This window comes from Pieris rapae, chromosome 2 (genome assembly GCF_905147795.1).
Source record: "Pieris rapae chromosome 2, ilPieRapa1.1, whole genome shotgun sequence".
Taxonomy (NCBI): domain Eukaryota; kingdom Metazoa; phylum Arthropoda; class Insecta; order Lepidoptera; family Pieridae; genus Pieris; species Pieris rapae.
The window spans coordinates 6,534,511-6,557,580 of NC_059510.1; the positions used below are offsets into that span (position 1 = coordinate 6,534,511).

The 23,070-nt window shown below is 32.3% G+C and overlaps 1 protein-coding gene across 1 annotated transcript in view; it reads left to right on the plus strand.

Moving 5' to 3' along the window:
• LOC110997263 (homeobox protein BarH-like 1b) overlaps nt 1-21,837 on the plus strand; it is a 46,770-nt gene extending 24,933 nt beyond the window's left edge. The window contains exon 2 of the mRNA XM_022265332.2: nt 20,471-21,837. Coding sequence (XP_022121024.1) covers nt 20,471-20,862 — 392 coding nt within the window. The 3' untranslated portion in view covers nt 20,863-21,837. The remainder of the gene's footprint in view (nt 1-20,470) is intronic.
• Nucleotides 21,838-23,070: the final 1,233 nt, after the last annotated feature.

Here is a 23,070-nt window from a genome sequence, read left to right on the forward strand (position 1 = left end):
TAAACGGGTTTCGATACTGTGAATACACTACGATCACAAAGTCATCAAGGATGTTATTGCCAGTAGGTGTTGATTTTTTGGTGATAAAAATTTAACACTAGTATTATTTTTTATTCCGATTGTGAGACATAGAAACAAATATGTTTTCGATATATGATTCAAGATTAGGTACCTATATGAATGATTTTATATTAAAAAACAAAATCTTTCACTGGAATTTATAAATATTCGTTAACTAAAAAATATTCAAGTTTGTATATCACGTATGTGCACGTTGTCGGATACGATATCGGAGAAACATAGATATTTAAATATATCTATGTTTCAAAACTTATAACAATCTCCACAATTACTGAAAAAGATGTACTAGATATATCCCATCCATACATACATTCCATTTTTACCTAATAGTCTCAGAGTTTAAATGTTTTGCAAAACACATAAAACCACTCATATTTTGTGTTAAAACAAAACACGTGCCTTAAAAGGTTCGTATCTATGCCCACTTATGAAATGTCATAACATTTGGTACAAGCTCTCCGGCGCCGAGAGTAAAAAACAAGACAGTTTTTTGTCCTCGACAATATTTAGCCGTTTTCGTGGAAAGTTGAGATAAAAAGTTGATTTTCGTGCAGATTCAATAACATGGTTTGATACAAACCTCCTTCGATATCAAATTTAGTAATTGGATTAAAACGAAGTCGCATTTTTTTATCGTGTAGTAGATAAATCACCCACAGACAAAAAAAATTCAGTGGCGCTAGAACTAGTTCATTATCATTTTTCAATCTAATAGACAAGTAGATGATCAGCTTCCTGCGCCTGCCACACGATGAAGCCACTACGCCAACACTGCTCTATAGTATTAATTCATTAAAGAATTAAATAGACAGTTATAGATCAGGAATATATTATTTAAAACATGTCACCGAATAAATTAATAAAAGTATGTTTATAAAGAATTGAAGATGATAGAACAACGATTCAACAAAGGATTTATAACCCAAAAGCAAAAACAAAACGCTTAATGGTTAAAGAAAATCACGTAATAAAGTTTTCGGTAGCCATCTTGAAATATTCGTCCCTTCAAAACATCGATTACAATTTATAGAACACTTGTATTTTATATAAATTACTTATTAAATCTTGGTACATTTAACATTTGCCTCGATCAAAGCTTATTTAATTTGCCACTTGATTGAGCCAAATTTATTACGCCATTAATTACAAATAAACTGACGCTACTGCTAAGTAATTTAAATTTAACGGACATTGCTAATAACTTTATACAGCGTGTTTAATCCTTGTATTATTAGTATTAAATTAAGTCGGCCGAGTTAGTATGTACGATTAAACACTACGGAAAACATTTTTGATCAAAAATAGTATCTTCAAACTGAAGGCAATAGTGTGATTTCTGAGGAAGGTAATTGATAATGGTTTGCAAAATATAAAATCATTGTTAAAGGGGTCCCTTGCTAAAGTAAAATATTAATATTTCTGTGAAAATTATTTTTGTATAAAGTTTTGAAGCGTCTAAACACGTCTTAAATCTACGTATGTTTTATTAAAATATGCAAATAGTCGATCTCGACTCACAATTATTTATTATTTAAAGTAAAATTTGATTCGCCAGGAATCGAACCCGAGACCTCCGAAAACCACTACGACATATGTCATATATGTATGTAGTCGTAACGACCCACTGGATAGTAGGATGATTCTTGAGGATTTTTGAAGTCACTTAACTGTAACAAAATTTTCCTTACAAAACAACCTGTATAACACAACATTTCGCCCTGTCATTGCTTTGTTTTTACAGCTCCCGTTTTAAATAGGTTTTTCATACGTATAATGTCGAATCACCGCTTTTTAAATTAGGAATCCGGTGGCGCTCTCTGCTAATGAAGATTTCGTCCGCCATCGTTTTTTGTCAGCACTGTTTGTTTTCGTCTCCATCAATTATTGTCCAGGCTTAAATTAGTCGTGTTCGCAAGGTGTCTCGTTTACTCTTATATATTTAGCCTATTTCGGTCCTTGTCGTTTGGTTGTTTGTTTTGTGCGTGACGTGCCACGCCCACGTTGTTTCGCGCCGAGCGGTCGCTTTGACCGGTAGTCGGTAGGACTCGTTAAGGTTGAGTTTTTTCTATCGTTCTGTGTGTGTCCGGCCTAATATTTGTACACAAAAAGCCTATTTGTTTGGTGGGAGGCGCTTTTGTTTATTTCGCGCGTTGATAATTACAGTCTTCTTAATAGACCAAATATAAATACATTCGTAAAACTTTAGAAGAAAGAGGATTTTAGTCTCGCAATCCTTTAATATTGTGTTTAAAAGAATTTTGGGCAGCCCTCCATTCATTAACATCTGACACTAATATTTTAGAAAATGCAACTCAGAACCTCTGGGTTATAGGTCACAAGTTTAACCACTAAGCCACAGAGGCGGTCATACTAACTATATGGGTCAAAGTAGTATCTAGTTGTTATTCGTGACGATCTTTATTCAATAGACACGCAAGTCCAGCTAATAAATTATACCACTATAGGCCCTTTTGTTAAAGTATATTGTATACATAATTTTTGTTTGTTATGAGCAAATAAAATTGCAGTAACTGAAGAAAACAACAGCGCGCAACCTTTTAGCTCTGGGCGTGATCTGCTTTCAATCGCCATCGACTTCTTTAACTCTAAAGCATGCTGGTTTCCTCGGGATTTTTCCATCAACCCACGCACTTTAACGACCTATCCGATCGCCAAAATCCAATTAAGTTCATTGTTTCTTTCTATTTTTGTCATCGTTTCTTAAAGTAGGGCAAGAAAAAAATATGTGGTGGAGTTGAGTAGTTTATGTATCCATTTTGAAAGATCGATACACGATTTAAATAACTTCGCTCGATAGAAAAAAAAAAACCAAACATGCCCAGTTTTTCACAATTTGAATTCATTTTATGACGAAAATTTATATAGAATATGATTTTGAAATTTACATGATATATTTTAACGCAAACCATGTAATCCATTTCAGAAAAAGAAGATAAATTTATATTAATTTAATGTTTTACATAAGTAATTGTTATTACGGCTCAATGCTTGCTTTGCTGCGATAGAGCCTTAAATGCGCGCATTGACAGAAATTTTTTTGTCGTGGATCGAAGCCGCCAGATCAGGGTTTTAAGTCGTACGCTGAAGCCAACAGTGCTCCTGGAATTGAATGACATATGTTTAAAAGCACACTTCTTTGAAAGCGACTACACTTCATTCCAAGTTCATGACGCTTTTCATACATTAAGTGTTATATTGTAATCTGGTTACATATATTAATGCTAGAAAATAGGTAAATCGCTTACCTATTCTATAAGATAACGATTATGTATATTCTGTTAGTTCTTTAATTTATAACTCACAAACTTTTTATCCTATCCACCTAACAAATCTTATTTTAAAAGTATTTACTCAGTACGAGTGCGTTTACAAACACGTAATTCAGAACATTCAATTACAATATACACAATTTAAATTAAGAAGCTTAAAATAGCAAAGGGTGACACTGTTAACAATTAACTAAAACAGCAAAGGGCAGGCGGCGAAGGCAAAGGCCTAATCTAATGCCGAAACTAATGTTCTGAGGGCGATTCGATGCGGCAACAACAGATTGTGCATTTGTACAGTTTAATTTGACATAATGTTAATACAAGATTTTGTGTCATTAGGCATAATTTTGTGTTTTTAGTTTTCTACTAAACATTTAGATTTTTGATTTTTCAATGTTGTTAAGTAATTCTTTTCTGTTATGACTTAAACTGTATTGCATCTTATGTACCTACATATTTTTATCATATTACGCTTGTTTTAGATGATGTCCTTCTCTAAAAATACATATAAAAAATAATAATTATTAATTTATATTATATGTATTAATTTAATAAATTGCAGATACATCCATAAATATAAATACATATATACATTGTAAAAAATATGCTAATGACATTCATTTAACTAAAGATAAATTGTTTGTAGAATATTTCATACATGTATTTATAGCTAAAACTATTTATATTAGGTCTATCGTAAAATGTGACGTTTAAAAAGAATAAATTCAATAACGCGCGTAGTGGTTCGTAAAATGACAAAATAACAAAGTGTTGCCGTCACAAAGCCGCGATTGTCCCGACGCGGTCGGGCAGATAACTCGGGGTTGCAACTTTATATCAATAAATTGTCACTACTGTTCTCACTTGGAGCGTTAAATTGATATTTTTATTTTATTTGACAAGCTTAAATACAATATTAAATCGGTTAGGAATTAATATAAATAACCTTCATATACAATGATATGTCTTTGTAACGGGCGCAGTTTTATAAAACTTAGTGTTGTTTTAATAGTTTGTTTACAAATATGTTTCATTTATTATTTACATGTTAATAACCAAGTCTTTCTCTCAATAAACGGCTTTAAAAGGCTAAAACGCTAAACTTTACTAGTAGTAAGATTGGGTAGGAAGTCTCAATCACCACTATAGTTTAGTAGGTTGAAAGGTAGTTACACTATAAAGTTACTACTTTTTACTTATTACTAGCGTTCATAGTTCCAGAAGTCTCATGCTGTAAAATCTAACCCCGGCCTAAGTTCATCGAATCGTATGATTTCATTCGAGATACTAAACACTTGTGATTGCACCTGCAAGCTATAAAAAGTCACGCTTAAATCAATAATAAAAGGGCGCAAATATATACAAGCAAGGCGGTGATTAGTCTATGATTATTCTAAATAAATACGCAAATGATCTTATATCAAACAATCAAGACTGAAGCATGGGCAGTACCTATAGATAAATCTCTTAAAACATATAAACTAAATGCACTAAAGTTTTTTTCGTGAATAGTTTAAAAACCAATAAAGAATTATGAATAGAACAGGCATTTAAATCAATAATAGTTTTGAAATTTTAATAAAGCATTAGATTTTAATTAACCGACTCGTTAGATATTTGGTTTCTTGTACAATAAAACAAAGAAGTATATTATTTAAAATATCAAAGAAAAATATCCATAACTTACTTAGGTATAGGATAGGTAATTATTTTGGCTCTAACACTGTTTGTGCATTAGCCAGAGGATAGGTAATTTACTATCACTGGCAAACTATACAAAAAAAACAATGACTTCCCCTCAATACTACTACCTACTATATCCGCGGCATAGATAAATAATAAATAAGGTTTGAAAGGTTTTGACTTCCACAATTAAATTCCACATTTAAAAATCTGCCAAACATGATTGTTTAAAACTTGTTTACAAAAACTCAACCTTTTTTCTCTCGTCCTATAATGTCGTGTTAATATAATGTATCATCAAAATTATTTCGTTCGTTAACTACATATTATTTACATCTTTAAAATGCAAATCCCCGCGGGAGAATCACACATACTAATTAAACATAACGGTCTATTGCTGATTGCAGAAGCTAAATCTGTCTAAGATCTGAGTTCAGATTGCAGAAGATTTATGTCTCTCTGTCTCATAAATTATCTCAGTTTTCTTAGATTTAATCTAGTTATTTAAGCTCCATTTACGAATAAAGCTTTATAGATATTAGATTAATAAAAAGCTTTAAACAGCAGCAGGGCAGTGTTATCTTACGTGCGGCTTACATCCCCGAGGTCGTAGGTTCGAACCTCGGCGTGTACCAATGGAAAGTCTTTCTATGTGCGGATTTAACATTTGCACGAACGGTGGAGGAAATGGAGGTGGAGGAATCGTAAGGAAATTGGCTTGTCTTAGACCCAAAAACTCGACTAGGTGTGTCCAGGACAGGAGGCTCACCTATTAGATTGACAAATAATCGTGAAACAGCTACAGCCTGAGGCCTAGAACTAAAAAGTTTTTTTTATTTATGTTAATGTCGCTATAGAACAATTTGTCTGACATATCTTAGGCGTGTAATCGGTGATGCTCCTGGATTTTTTATACAAAATTCCTTTACAATTGTGCGTACGTACAAGACATTTTTCCTTAACGTATCAGAACGAGGCGTTCATTAGAATTTGATCACAAACGTACGTTAGTATACACTTGTGTATAAATTAGATATGGTGCCGTGCATATGACAACTGTCTCACAAAGGAACGAATAAAAACAAATCAGTAACTATTACTCCACTGCGCGTGCCTCATAGTTCTGAGAACTCGTTCATTATACATCGATTTGCTTTTTGTCGATTATACTTTAGAGTAACTACTTTGCTACTTATATTTACGTCTTAATATAATACAATAGCTTTTGTTTCTTTATATTTAGGTCGTTAGTTGACAAGATCGACATTTAAGAACTTTGAAATTGAAACGTTTCTTTTAAATCGGTTGTGCACGGAATATATGATATCTATTTTAATCAAATCTACGCTAAGACAGCATTAGTAACAGATGAATTCAGCACTATAGCTATCAAATTACAGTTGTTTGAACCTGAAAAATAGTATATAATAAAAAGAAACTTTAAATCAAATTTACCTACACCATAATTGTTGTTAACAACTTTTTGTGTGCGCCGATAACGGCGTTCACCTAAAAATCACCCCTGAAAAAACACAAAGCGTAAAAAGCTGCCTTCAGTAACATGAATCGTTTTTACATACAATTTGAATAAATCGAATACTATCGATTATAATACCGATACAGACTAATCGATTAGAATCCCGACGGGGCGCAGCCCGCGACAAATCCCGTGACGCGCAGGTGGAAGGTAGTCATTTGAAAATGGAACCATTTTCTTTTTCCATTATTTGATATGCTCGGGTTTTGATGCGTTCCGATTCTGTTTTTATATACCATAGTGTATAAGATGTACCATAGACGATGGATGTTGAGTATATTTAAGGAATTTTCCGTATAGCTTTAAATAAGGTCATCCTTACAATATCTAATCGTAATGATTACTAACTACGATAGAAATGGATTACTAGGGAATAAATGATAGTTTAAGCAAATTGTCAGAGTCAAAGTCTTACGTCCAAGACGTAAAATACAAGCCATCAATACACGCGAATAAAATAAAGTAAGCTTTTTACAAACCTAGTGCTCCAATCTAGAACCCTAGCAAATATGAACTATTTTTGATATACAAAATCTATAGGTTCAGTGATGATATTTATTAAAATAATTGTAAACCCAAATATATTATGTATTATTTTAAAATATTAGTAGAAGGTGATACGTAGCATAAAATTCAAGATAAGTATGGCTTCATGAACATAAAATGCAAATGCGTGGGCATTGTTTATACGATTTCAAATTACATCTGATATGATTAAACACTTCAGAGTTATGGAAAGGAACGTGTTTTATGCTAATATATGTATCTGATATTAGTTTTATGGTAGGCTGCAATCCCTTTTATAAAACGGGAAATAACTCTATGGATAATTTAAATTTAGAATGCATTCATGAAAGACGAGCGCTCTTGTTGTTTGTCTGATTGGCATAGAGACTGTCTCCTTTGTTTTTGGTCCATACCTACATGTCAAATAATAAAAAGGCAACGCAATCTTATGGTATTCATAAGCGTTGCTGTAAAGCATACAGCGTAAAATTTTATAATTTAAAAAGGAAAGCGATTTAGTATATATGTATGTGTATTCATTGTAATATGTGTAAATAGTAGACAATATTGCATTTTATACCTAGTAAAACACAAATCTTTCATGTTTTATTTTTTATACCGAAAAGCATATTATGTTATCGTTACAATCACTTGTTTAATTTTAATTATTTGTTGAGTAAGTAATATTTAACCAAATTTTAAGATTTCAACGGTTTTCAAAAATACTATTGCACAATAGTACATGTTCATTTATAATAATATTTGATTACAGGTGTCTGGTAAAGTGCAATATAATTTACAAAGTAATAATTAACGAACGAAATGCTATCTAAGCTGACTAATAGCACAATTTGTTACTCACAACATTGTAGAGGTAATTGTCTCTGGTCTGTTATTTTGTATTAATAATTGGGTACACAATTACATGTGATGATTTACGTGTTAGCTTTGCAAATACGTTTCCATTTACGGAATATTTTATAACAATAAATTATGTAAATATTCATAACTAACGCCGCTACAAATACATAGGAACACTGTATTAAGACATTTGATTTATATATAACTGAGGCAGAGAGGTTTTATCTGTCTGTTTCATATTTCATTATAAGCGAAAGGCATATGTGCTTTTCGATAGTAATCACAGCAGTAAATAAAACCTATTTTTTTCTGCGGGTATTTGCAATCAGTCGTAATGCTATGAGCGAAGCGAGCCGTCTGTCGTGCTGTCATGTGGAGTGGCTTCCCATTAGAAGCATCTACTCATCTTCTGCCTAAGGCTACTGTCTGTCTTCTAGCTCAAGAATATGGTGACATTTTAGTCGTCTCACATATGGGGTAGCGAGACAGGTCGTTCGGGTGATAGGTTAACCGCTCTTTGTATTTAGCTGCCAGTCACCGAATTTCCTCTTTGATAGTTCTCATTTTAAGGCGTCCGTAAACTTCGTCCTTGGTTATGTTACAATTGCTCTAAGGATTTGAGGTTCTGCTGATGGAGTATATTTATATTGCGCTGTCTCACAATTGGAGGTGATATGTATAATACAATATGATAAAGTTATTGACACTATGCTTAATACACAAATGCATTTCATATTAAAGGTGTTTAAAACAGATAAGTAAACAATTTTTTGAATGTGTGCAGGCTTGTATAACGATATATTATTTTGCCTTTACTTGACTGCCAATTTAAGCCATGAGTTATTAGTTTGGGAATATTTAAAATATAATATTTTGATCGTCGGAAGTTGTTCGTCAAAAATGTTTTTTTTAATTGTTTCTATATGAAAAGGATAAGAGTTCCTTTGGTACCAGGGCAAGTTAAGCCAAATGACCACTGTGGCTTTACCCTCTCAATGTCCTCAAATCAATTTCGTCCCTACAGCCGAAGAGACAGTTATGACGTGTTGGGGCGTGTCCTGCAGCGCCCTCTGTTCATTTGTCGAGCCATTTGGTCGTAGGAATGCGGTGTCATCAGTGTTGAACGGAGCGTGAAATGGAAAACGCCCCGATAGTGACAACCCCCATACCCCATACCCCGACCCTTAACGTTCGCTAACAAATTCTTGAAGTTAGTAAAGAGCTGTCTCATTTTAACTTACGTACAATTATCCGAATTTAATTCTAAATTTAAATTAATTCGTCCATGATTCGTTTCAATTTCAAATTTGGAATCAGTCTTATTTAAATCAAAGAATATATTTTAAACGTACATCAATATGATTACAGATATTTTTTTTCATAATATTAAAATCTATAGATTAGTTGAACTTATAAATGTTTGTGTTTTGTGTACACCACGAATACTATTAAAACCGATCAAACAATTTGAATAGAAACCCTATTTCCCTACAAGATTACGTAACGTTTCCCTTGTAAATTCCAATTACATCTGTCTGAGCAAGTAATTGTTACAAATGGAATACGATTGAAGTACCCGGTATCCTTTTAAATCGTCACCCTAAGCTGGTATCGCATTTGTTTGCTAAAGGGATACCAAAGCGTTTGATTACGTGACTTGAGTGAAGATGACCTGTTAGATGACTTTTTCAGAACGAGAATACCAATTATTAAAAAAATATATATTTTTAGCCTTTTATATATGACATACTTTACAAGTAAAATAGCCCCTAAAATATTAATAATTATTTACTTTCCTTAGACTCAAAAGAAGCCTTGGGTTCCGAGACAAGAAAATGCCAAATATCGAAATAATACCTGTGTAGCCGCGCTTTTCTGTCAGATTGTATTTTATGGACGTCACGATCTGTCAAAGTTCTTTTTTTATTAACAATCTGTACGCTTCCCTCTAACATAGATTATAATCACGATCACTGATAGCGTGAATCAAAGTCTGCGAGATAAATCGCTAAAAGGGAATAAATCTAAATCGTCGTTGACGTTTATATTGCAGCCCACACCGCATCGATTGTTTCCCGCTGTTTTCCCAAAGCGCGGCTTTGACAGAGAAAATTGGCGCCATTTTATTGAAATCGAATACTTGTATCAACATAATATACTATTTTGAATAATTCTTTTAATGTATCGCATTATTATTGAAAGATTTTTTTGTGATCTTCCTAGATCGATAATTTAATCTAGGAAAATTAAGGAAATTATATTATTAATGTATTCCTAAATTTGAAATATAAATAAACTAATTATTAAGTCATTGGTACTCAGCCGAATAATATAATGTTTATTGCATGACCATTCGAGATTAAAGTAGGTTGAATATTTGATACACAGAAGTCATCAATTTGTCCGTATAATATACCATTAAATGATCATTGTCTTAATGTTAATATCATAGAGCGGACATACGTCTCAATTAGCCAGGCATGTAACAAATTGCGGGGGACGAAATTAGCTAACGTTCAATCCCTCAGGGCTGAATGAAATATTGGCTAGTATTAGGAAAGTTTAGCTTTTTTATTTCTTTCGCCGCTTACGACAATTTAAGTTATGCTACTGACCAATTATTGAGTGATATGTATTGATGTTGAATACTGTGGATTATGTTGGAAGTTGCAAAATTAGATTTAGAAAATGTAAGAATAACAGTAGTTATTAAATTGTTGTTCAGTAAAAACGCCTTCAGTGTTCGTTTCATGTTTCTTGTTAATCAAGTAGGTCGTCAAACTTGTGTGTCAACTCTAAATTGGTTTCACCGGGATTTGAATCTAGGACCTAGTACGCCCGGTATGCTAACCACTAAACCAGTTATAGAATTGCATTTTTATTTACTAAATATCTACTCAGATGTTAAATAATTTAAGTTTTTTTTTTATAAAAATGCCACACTCTAAAATGCCACCCTGGCGTTAAATATATCTGTCAACATGACATATGACATAATGCGTCGCACTGACAAGCAATTTGCTCGAGTGTAGCTAATATTTCATTAGAAAAAACTGCAGTGGAAATACTGGAATTGTAATAAAAAGTTCTTTAAAGTTCTGTGTGGTGTAACTCTTATTGTATTTGTCATGTGTAACTTTGCATTTTAACACTGGGTAAATTAGGCGTGTGTCTTTAAATCGAGGTATTTTACCAAATTATTTATTTCGTCCCTGTTATTGTACAATAATTGCAAAAACAATAAATGTCATACAAACATAATTAGTAATTAATATAAATGACAATTATGACGCCGATATTATTATGAGTTGATTTGGCTCATGTTATAAAAATGAACTAACAAAATGAAGACATCTATTGTGAACAACATCCCATTAGCTCATCAAATTCGTTTACAAATAAAAGCGTAGTTTTTGTAAACGAATTCACTTTTAAATCTGTCAGCGGGGCGTTATGTTTTGGTACACATGGTAACACTTCCTAAGACCGCACACAAAATCGGATATTTTATTAGGCGACGATGTATTTGTCGTTTATTTAAACGTTTTACTGCAGATTTTTAAATATCATTTATGATGGACTACCTATACCTAGGTATGTGGTAGAGGAATCTCAATAGTGCATGAAGGAAACTATCAATAGAAGTCGTTTATCTGAAGTCTGTTAGCTTATTTTATGATGATCTGTTATCATTGTTTTACCGTTCTTACGTGTAAATTGTAAATGCTCTAAAATTGCAAAATGCCACCAATATTTTCTGTTTAGTCTATGGTAAGTACATATAGTAAGAGATATCATTGAGTATTTATATAAATTATACCAATAATAATATAGTATTATTTAGTTAGTAATATATATCTCTCTCTTTAGTCGGCAGCTCTGTCTGAGCGTCGTGGTCAGCAACGAAACGTCTTGAGCGGACTATCTGCTTCCACCGGTTTCTGTCCAGCGCTTCTCTTATGACACTGCTATTATAGCTTTGAAGACGATGAGTCTTTACTTGATCGGTCCATCTGGTTGGTGAACGACCACGTGATAGTAATATCATTCCGGTTCTATTTCGTAACATAGATACAAAATATATTTGTAAAGTCCCAAGAAATCGAAAGCCAAAAATAACCGGTATTATTAACAACTATTCTGTTGACTTCAGACGCTCGCATTTGTCATTCTCCTACCGTAACGACACTATTAAAAGAGCATCTTTCATCCACTCTATAAATAGTCATATGTCTTTATTCCCGCTAATAACAATTTAGGCAATTAGGTGACAAAAGGAAGTGTACCTTTGGGGTGTCCCTAGGGATCCCTCAGCCCACATTATTGCTCTCCCGTGATTTATTAACTGCTACCAATTCTATTAGTTTGCTATCTAAATTTTTCTTTTTCTAAAAAAGTGACGTCTTTTTGAAGGCTGCCAGTATTTTTAAAGAACTTATTCCAAAAGTTTTTTTCAATAAAAGGGTTGGAATCATGTGCATGTTTTGAATTTTAATTTTTTTATACCAGTGCTCCCAACGTTGGTCCCACGCCCCACGGGGCCCAATTCAATTGTTAAGGGGGTTACTCCAAAATTACTTGGAACTTTAATTTCAGCTTTACATTATATGTTTTAAATATTTACTTACAGCATTACGTTAACAGCTTCCTTGTTAATTCTTCCTACAACCTATCATTTAAGATTCTTGAGCAACCAATTATTTTTTATTTTTTTATTTATGCATGTTAGAGGGGCATAAATATTTTAAAAAGACTAAGATGGGGCTAAGTGCAATGAATGGCATTTTTAAAAGCCTGTTGCTTTAGCAACTTCTAATCAAATAATCGTTGTTTGGCTAAAAACAAATCCACGATTTAAACGTTTTTAGTATTGTGAGTTAATTAAAAAAGACATAAATATTCAATCAGCAATATTTTATGCTTTAACCGTGACTTGCATAATTGTTTGTTACTTGATAAGGAGGTAATTTAAAAGTAATTATTTCAAGTCTTTATAATAGTTGTCTTTCCTAATTATTCAAGAAACTGTAGAGATACTTCAAGAGTTATAGTACAATGTAATATTAATTATAAGAGTAAATAAACTAAGTGTATTTCTTAAGCGTTTGTAACAATGGGGCGATTACGTACAGATATTTTTTGATTCCTATCAGATGGTGCAAATAAAAATATGAAGGTATAGGAAGTGTTTCACTCCAAGTACATGATTAAGATCTATATAAATAAAAATTAATCGCAAAATATGTTGCTCAAATCTCTACATCAAATCGAGTATTTTTTTTCTTGAACTCTGAGGAATTGTGTGGAGAGAAAAATTTGAAAAATACAAACTTCTTTAGCACTTAGGTTTTTATACCGGATAACGAAGTCTCTATGAGAAAGCATATCATGTTCTATAAGTTGGCATGTAGCTTAAAAAGGTTGGATAAATAACATTAGGCCGCAACGAAGTTCTTGGAAGCTAGTTTTTAAATAATAATAATATACAATTCAGGATTTTAAATATTTCTTAACATATACAATTTCTTTTCTTCGCCGTTAAATTCAGGATAAAACTGTTTAATAATTAGCTTTATAATGAAGGTATATAACAATTATCAAATTAAATTCGCATTACAATATGACAGTTATACAATGGTTATTAAGATTTATACGAAACATCAATTACACTAATTAATTAGGCATCAATATTTCTTAAAACAGAGCCACAAACGAGCGGGAGGCAGTAAATAAAACATAAAATCCTTCAAGTGCTCTTAAAATGGATTCAAATGGTTTGTTGTGACTACTTGGGCTTGAAGAGGTTGTAAAAAATATTATCAGCCGACAGCGACTTCAAAGGGGCGTAATCTTAGAACGCCGTAAGGACTTGGAGATCACATTGGGAACATTTCCAAATACGGCCTTTTCCAATATTTATTTATTTTAGGTTTAGGATAAGCTTATATATCATATATAACAAAAAGCAATTATACTAAAGATATTTCCTAAGATGGAATACATATAAAATACAAAAAGGTTCAAACATTTATTTACAAATCAATAAAAAATATTTAATACTTTTAACTAGTAATATTAGGTATTCGGCTGTTTTGTGTCATGGTATGTGAGGATATGTAGGTACGTAATAGTTAGTATGTGGGGTGTGCTCATGATGCAGGTGATTTAGTGCTAAAATATTCTTAATACTAACTATTCATATTCCGCGAGCTTTAGCTTCAGATTCAGCTTAAACAAGTGACACTTAAATAGTGGTTGCTGTATGTCCGGGTTGCGATATCACTGAGTTTTTAAATGTAAAACTTTACATCTTGAACCATTAAATATATGAAATAAATCTATATTTATAATTAAGTAGTTTGTGATGAACATTTATAATATTTTTCGTCAGCAGGTACCTACTACAATGCAAATAGTTTCTTGTGTTGATTAACAATCTACTTCACATAGTTTGCCAACGCGTAAACTATAATTATACATTGAAAACAAATGCGCTAATTGTTGAATGAAAACTATTCATTAGTAGGAGTCGGCAGCGGCTTTTCTTAAGATAACCATCGCTCGTTATTCTGTCACGGCCGATGCACTAACTGCCGGAGTACATTACGCGTGCACTGTTTTTATATACATATTTCGAATGTTCGGAATTTGAAAATTGAAATATTTGTAATATTTATGGGCTAGTAATTTATGGATGCTCTAGAATTTAAGCGCCTCTTTGGTGCATGCCGGTGTCGCCAGTTTAGCATAGACATTTTTTTGACAGATACATTTTCATTTTTTTAAAGTCTCTAAAATGGTTTCGAAATTCTAAATATGTATTTGTTGGTAAATATCAAAATCCTTTTCGAAGCTAAGCGAAAGTACTAAATATCTGTGTGAAAATAAAGATTATTCTTATGAAAATGTCTTTACAATTTTAGTAACAAAAGTGGGTAATAAATCTTTAAATTAAGTCTTGTTCGAATATTAACATACAAGACAAACGATTATGTGGCAACATAGAGCATAAATTTATTCACGATAAATACAATATGCAATTAACTAAATTTAATTGTCGCGTAGGCATGACAAAATCACTTCACTGTCATCTGTGAGACATGAACGCAGTATTGAGCCGTTCGTAAACGATTTTTTTGTAAATGGATCAAGTTAGACCATAGTTTTTTTAAGTGGACCAAATTGCAACCGTTTGAAATCAACAGTTTTACTACATTTTCTCTTATATTATTTCGTATATAAAGTTTAATTAATTCCAAATTTAATTTATACCTGAAACACACTTGGACTTTATACAATAGTGTACTTATGTAAAAAGTCAAAAACTAAATTTTTATAAAGATTTGTCGACTCAAACTAATTTTCGTACAAATTTAGTTTTCAACTTTCTACATACCCTAATGTTAAGGCATCTTGACTAAGCCCTCTGGTATATTAAAGAACACCTTCTTATAATTACATTTTTAAAACTTTAGGACTCTTTCCTACATTATATGTTTGAGGTTAGTCTTTCTAATCGAATTCCCAGATCGATTGACGATAAAAATTGCGGTTTTAGCGGTAATGTTGGATCAATTGAATAGGTAATACGATGGTCAACGAGCGTAAAACCAATAAACGTGACTTGTACTCCCGAATATTGTGTGAACTAGGTCCCTGCTCCCAAGTCTCGTGAGAATGTGGTTTGCGGGATTTTCCTACTCAATATTTTATTTATTTATCAACTTATCAACAAATATTAATAATTTAAAATGAAAAAATATATCAGTAACTTATCACACCAGGTACGAAGAATAATATTTTACTTAACAAGACAATTTATTAATAAGTTATTCGTGGAGGTGTGTGTGAATGTGAAAGGGTGTATAAATGTGTGAGTGTTCATTTTAATGTGATCTTAAAAATTAATTGGATTTGATTATTGATTATTGATTGACGCGTTTGGAGATATTATGTACTATGGAAATAAGTCGAGGCTCGCGTACTCCTTATTATATCTGTAACGTAAACTGTATCATATGTTTGTGTATTTTAAATTTATATGTAAAATACGTGTAAGCCTATGAAACAGCTCAGTGTGACGAGTTATATATAGGGCAGTCAAATATGATTATTCCATATGTGTTTATGGATCACTTTGTATTGAAATTAAATAAATATATAAAATAAATTTGGTTATATGGTGCTTAGAAACCTACTATTGTTTACATTATTAAATATTTCCTACGTGGGTTGGAAATTCTTGCTAAATAGATATTGACGTTTAACATAGTTCCTAGAATAATCAGCACATACATTAAAACTGTTTGAATAAATATTGGAAGTACAAGCTATTAAACAAACAGAAAATCGATTATAAATTATGTCAATATGACGGATTTGCTAATTATACACGTACCTCTACCACAAGACGTATTTAGAATTATCAATTACAATTATAAGCGTTTATATAACCAGATTACATAAAAAATAAAAGTTTATTTAAGGTTTATGGACTGGTACAAAAGAAACATTTTGTGACTTTATGGCTAAAAAAAGAAAACAGTGAAATTATTTATGACAGATTTCTGTCGTGATTAAAGAGTTATGTCAAATCTTTTTTGAATTTCGAACACTAACTGTGTACAATATTTGTATCAAATCTGTCACCAAAAAAACCGGATACTTATCCCCAATTAAGAAGCTCAGAGAATGGTTACGGGCCATTGTGCCGGCATGTCTGTCTGTCTGTCTACAAACGGCGGTAATCGCCCGTGATGGGAGTCGAACCGTTCACTCGCGACGCCGCTTTTAATGTGAACCGCTTCATTTTCAAAAAAATACAGACTGAATAATGTGTGTGTTAATTTTGGATAATGACTCCATGTTTGTTTGTTTTGAGACAGCTTACAGATGGATAAAACTATTTAATTTGATATTTTTATATAGCATTTACTTCAGTAACGAAATTAAAATCAACCTTATTTTCATGCACTCCTCTTATTTGTCTTCACTGTGGAAAAATAACGAATAAAAACAACTAATTAAAACATTATAAAATCTCTGCACAACACGTAACTTTTTAATTCAATATACAACACTATCAATTTACTGTTTAGTTGTCGCTGACAACCATCGACACGTCGTACAAAAGAATTCAAAAAAAGGAATCGAAAAGAACCAAAGATTCAAAATAGCTCCACGTAGCACATAAAAAATCTATTTCTAGATCGGTCCGTGACCGTCGAACGATTTTCTACCAATCAACCGATCAATCAAGTGAACGATGAATGAAACACACGTCACTTGATTTTGCCACGCTTTTTTCGCTAACGAGTCTAAAATTTAGTTGAATTAATTGATATTTTAACCGTTGGTAATTTAACTGATTGAAAACTATTATTCAATATATTGACTATTGCGTACATACCACCTAAACGTAGATACCTTTTGTTATCAGTCGTCTCACTGAGTGTTTTATGAACGAAGGGTCAACTTGAGAGGCGTAATTGAATATCCTGTCTTGTCCTCAGACCCATTTAGATGGAAAACAAATGAGTCTCAGTACTCACACGACTTCATTAAGCGTATCTTCTACTAATGTAGGACTGAATTGCTTTCATCGTATTTGGGAACACTTAATTAGGGTAACATAGATAATGTAAGGAATCCAATCTATGACAATATAGTCTATAGAAAGCGTTCATCTTGTTATCAGGCACTAAAACATTATCCGAGTCTATGGCACTGCAATAAAGCGCCCGCACGGCTAAAATGTAACTCGTCTGTCATAAAATGTATCATAAAAATACGCTCAGCTATCTACATTTTAACGAGCACACAATGACATACGGGCATCCCGTTCGACGTATTAAAAAATTAATCAGTGCCAACATTGTATCACCCGTTTTTCATTTCGTGAAAGTTCAATACGAGTTTTTTATCTAGGTACATAATTTCCCATGGTGAAAATTGTATGGAAATTCCTTCTTCTAAATTGTTTAGAAGAAGGAAGAAATACATTTTTTGAATTTGCATGTTTATTGGTTTATATATACACTAGCGGATCCGACAGACGTTGTCCTGTCTACACGTCTTTAATTTCAAAATTTCAATTTTTAATAAGCCATTTTGATGAAAATTATTATACAAATGTTATGACAATATCTAACGATCCAGCACATGGTCACACACGATATAACACAATGATAACAAAACTTTTTTTAAATTTCGAGACAGACTAAAATTAAAATTCGAATATTATTTAAAATTTGACACTACGATGGTAGCGCCGTCTGTCGGATCCAATGTAAAACATTCCAAAATCAACAACAACTAATAAATTGAAAATCAATTAAAAAAAACATTGTCCAGCGGACCAAATTGTGAATCTAAACCATTCCCAGATCCCCTTGAACACACACAAAAATTTTCGTCTAAATCGGTCCAGTCGTTTAGGAGGAGTTCAGTCACATACACACGCACACAAGAAATATATATATTAAGATATATAGTTTATATATAGTTTTTCAGTCCATCAGGACGTAAAATAAACAATATAATTATTAAATGGCGCGTAATAAGGCGGTACATTATTATTAAGCCCATCAAAACATCGATGGATACAAGGTAGCCGATGCAAGCAACCAAGAAAAAGATTATACTTATAAATATTTCATTTAAATCACTCTGTCTATTTATGAAAGCTCGAATAATACTTTATATCAAGAACAATTGATGAAATATAAGACATGTTTCCTCGTGTTATTCAGATCAATGGTATGTCAGCGGTGAACCGCACATATTAATAAAACTTAACGTTGTCGTTAACTTAAACTGCCTATCCTTTGTATGATACAGAGGTGCTAATGTATAATTTCTTTGAAACTTATTTACAACTTAGCGGCTAAGTATCCGCAATGCGTCATTAAAAAATATTCAATGCTTGCAATTTTCTCATACAAAAGTTATGGAAGACCTATTTAATATTTGCGTGTATAGGAATTGGATTATTTTATTTAATATTTTATTTCAAAATATAATTGTCTTGTAGTGATAATCATAATTATTTACTATAACCATATTATATTTGCATACATCGATCGACCGCTGGTTATATTATTTCGTAAATATGTTTTATTATAGAGTTTAAAGGTTAGCCAATAAAACATTCACAACCCACAAGGTGTTATTTTTTATTCTAACATCGTTTGATGAAACCTTTCAAAACACATTAGGTAGAATTCCATTGAGTCACCGTCACGTCCAATTTCAAAGAAATCGAAATAAAGAGAACAATTTATATAAAATCGCGTCGAATCGCCGCGCGGGCAATTCACGTATTAATCACGGCCTAATCGCATCCTTAACTAATGCGAACCTCAATTAGGTCTGAATAAAACACCCAAACTGCCAAAAAGGTAAAATACAAAGACATCGTTAGGATTTGTGATGTAAAAAATTCTTAATCTGTCATGGTGTGCAGTCTGCACCTGACGCAATGGCACAATTCGCGCCAATTTTGTTCTGTTGTCGTTGGCTACCACTAACTTTCAATTATATTCGTGTTTTAAATTTCGACTAAACTAAAGGACAATCACGCCGATAGCGTTTATGAGTGAATGTCAAGTTATCGTAATCCAGGTATTTAGTGAGTTAACAGTTTCCCATCTGTATCACGATTATTTAAATGAAACAAAATACCATCACGTTTTGTTCTTGCAACCGTGGTGGGTGCGTAAAAGTTTTTGTCTAACAGATTAAACGATTTACGTTTTTTTACGGTTCAAAAGTTCAAAATATCGTTCTTTATTGAATTATAAGTTAAAATAATCTCAAACGTTTCCACACACACCTCAACCATTCAAGTATTAGTAAATTGTCTTGGTACATAATCTTCTTACCTATGTATGGTGTAAACCATTTTGGCAAATTTTTAAATGTTATCTTAATTAAAAAGCTGTGGATTATCAGTAAACTTTTAATTAAATAAATAATATTATTTTAAAAATATTAAATACCTTTACATTAAGCATAATAAGAACTACTTGATGATACTTAGCTACTAATTTTCAACGGTTTAATTAATAGACTGTAGTTTAATTACAGATTAATTTAATTAGATATTCTTATTCTAAAGGATTCTAAAATGTCCTCTCGCTCAAACGTCGAACAGCGTGTAATCAATATGGCATCTCGTTACTAGCTAGGGCTGTATAATCAATAAAGTTGGGAGCTCGATAATCGATACGCACGGACGTAGTATCGACAATTTCGTGACGCTCTTTCAAAATGTTGACTTTTTATTTCAATTAACTTCATACCTCGTTACTTTTTTCCTTAAATACGTAGAACTATGTTGTTACGGACTTGTGGGCATAGCAGCTACAAGCTATCCAAAGGTTAGCTTTGATAGATGGTGATACAGTTTAAATGCTGTAATATTTTATGCTATGCACATCCTTATAAGATAACAGAAGACATCTACTTTCCAGAAAATAGCAAGCAATAATGGATTCTTCTCTTGTTTCAGATGCTCAGTCAAATCACCTGAACCTCTTCAACTCGAGGCCCCAACCGAAAAAGAAACGAAAGTCCAGAACGGCATTCACAAACCATCAGATCTTTGAGCTGGAGAAACGGTTTCTATATCAAAAATATTTATCTCCGGCCGATCGTGATGAGATAGCCAGCTCTCTCGGTCTCTCCAATGCTCAAGTGATCACCTGGTTCCAAAATAGACGAGCGAAGTTGAAACGTGACATGGAGGAGCTGAAAAAAGACGTAGAAAGCGCTAAAGTCCTTTCAGCTCACAAGAGTTTCCTCGAGAATGTGACAGACTTGGGCATTTTAAAGAAGAAAGCTATGAGCATAGGGGCAAGTGAAGAAGCAGCGACGAATTTAGTTGTGAGCGCGTCTAAATGAAACGAGGCGGCGCGTTCTATCGCGCCAGACGTCTATGACAGGCGTTTACTCGATTTTTAAAAATCGAATCGAACTATTTAATTGTCGATAGAACTTTATCGAATGTGCTTCGAACTAGTGTTTTTTATTTAATATGTATATAATTAGACGCTGTACAAATGAGTATAAATGTGATTTATTTAAGTACTTAATAGAGATACTTAATTTATTTATTAAATCTGGCGTTAAGATCGCAATACAACAATATAATATAATTTAATTTATTAACAGTTTTTCATTTTTAAATCAATGATATCCCATATACGAACTTTTACGTTACTTGTCGTGGGCTTTAAAAATATTTATAAACAAAATAACTGCGTTAACAGTCCTTATATTACGACCAAGTTGTAGAACATTCCTCGCTTTAAATATTACTCCAGAGGCTCATTTAGGTCGTTATTCTGAATTTAAACCCAGATTTCAACTTATATTGGTTAAAATCTATCCGAATAATCTAACTTCAAAATCAAATCAAAATTGATTTTAAACACACTGGTACTCTTATCATCGTCAATATTTAAAAAAATAGATGAGTTATTTCCAAATTTCACAAAATAATCACATTATATTAACAATTATAAAAGAAAGATTTCAATAACAAATTACATGTATTTCAAAAGTCGTGTTTTGTTTGATAAGTCGAGGTTTGTTTATAAATCCTGGAAAAGGTGAAATTTTCGAATCTATTCGTAAATTATTGTTTTCATTTTGGATCGCTCGTGTATAAGATATGCGCATGGTACTTTATTATGAATTATTCTTGGGATATTATTGTTATCATACGTGCAATAAAAATTTCTTTCATGCCAGATATTAACCCTATTGTAAATATTATAATGTACAGATTCATAATGTTAAGTTACCTCTGTGGATCACTTCAAAATTCATTTATTTTTAAACTATTTTAACAGAAGTTCATCTTAGTAAATTATGAAATAAATACAGTATTATAATTTCAACTCTTTATTGTTATTTTATTAATAGACGATTAATTCTAATATATATTAGTTAAAATTTTGAAGTGAAACATAACTTATTTTATAAATGTGATTGTAAATTTTCTTTATGTGAGTAAACTTAGTATATTGTTATTAATAATTAGTAGGAACACTTCATTTAATTTCACAATATTAATTGTTTTACTGTAATGATATATTAAAGAAAAGCTACTGCAATATATAATTTGTTAAATACTTGTCATCGTTAAGATAGAACAAAAAGTGCTTCATACAATGATAATTATAGTAATCGATATTTTTACTGTCTATATTATTTGTTTCTCTATGACATAAGAAGTGTAGTGTATTAAATGTAAAAAGGTGTTAATATTGTAAAGTTGTAGCGAAATATTCCCTCATTACCCTCATAAGCGGAAATCTGTCAACTGTCAACACATTTGACACTTGACGGCTTTAATCGCTCAGTTTATGATTAGGTGGCTTAGACAAGATGCCTTAACAGTAGCGTATGTAGAAAGTCGAAAACTAAAATTGTATGAAAATATGTCGACACGTACTGTCATTTAATTACAAATTAAGTCTTCGACTTTCTACATGAACTACTGATAAGTCATCTTGACTATACCCCCAGAGACGCGTCTGTCTGTCGTAATGAAAAATTAATAGAGATAAATCTGTCAAGAGATTAGACGTGTCTCTCGATTTTAACCTAGGTCTTGACATATGTGTTTAAATCTCGTTCCTACTATACTTATTACTTAGCTATACAGCTATGTGCTATGCTGTCGTAAATTGTTCTTTGTAAATAATAAAATTTATGTGTTCTAAACTATTTGTTTCTTTAACTACTCGTTAACCTTTACAATAGTGTATAGTATTTTCCGCCTACTCTGCGGACGCCCCAGCCTTTTTTTGCTTGTCCAAGGGAGGCGAGACGGGGTTAACATGTCCACACAAATACCATTCCATACCAAAGCCCGTCACACCTTCAAAGGGATCTACGACATCCTATGCGCCCGCTTCCATCGCCTCTAGAGGTGTCTGTTGGCTCCAAAATGGCTGAAACATTGACGGAGGCAAAAGAGGCGCGTGTCACGTAGTTGAACGTAGAGAAAAACACTCTTTTAGCAATGCAGGCCATGGTGTCCAAGGCTACTTCAAAGCCACAGGGTGCCAGTGGAGAGAATATATTTCGTTATACATACAA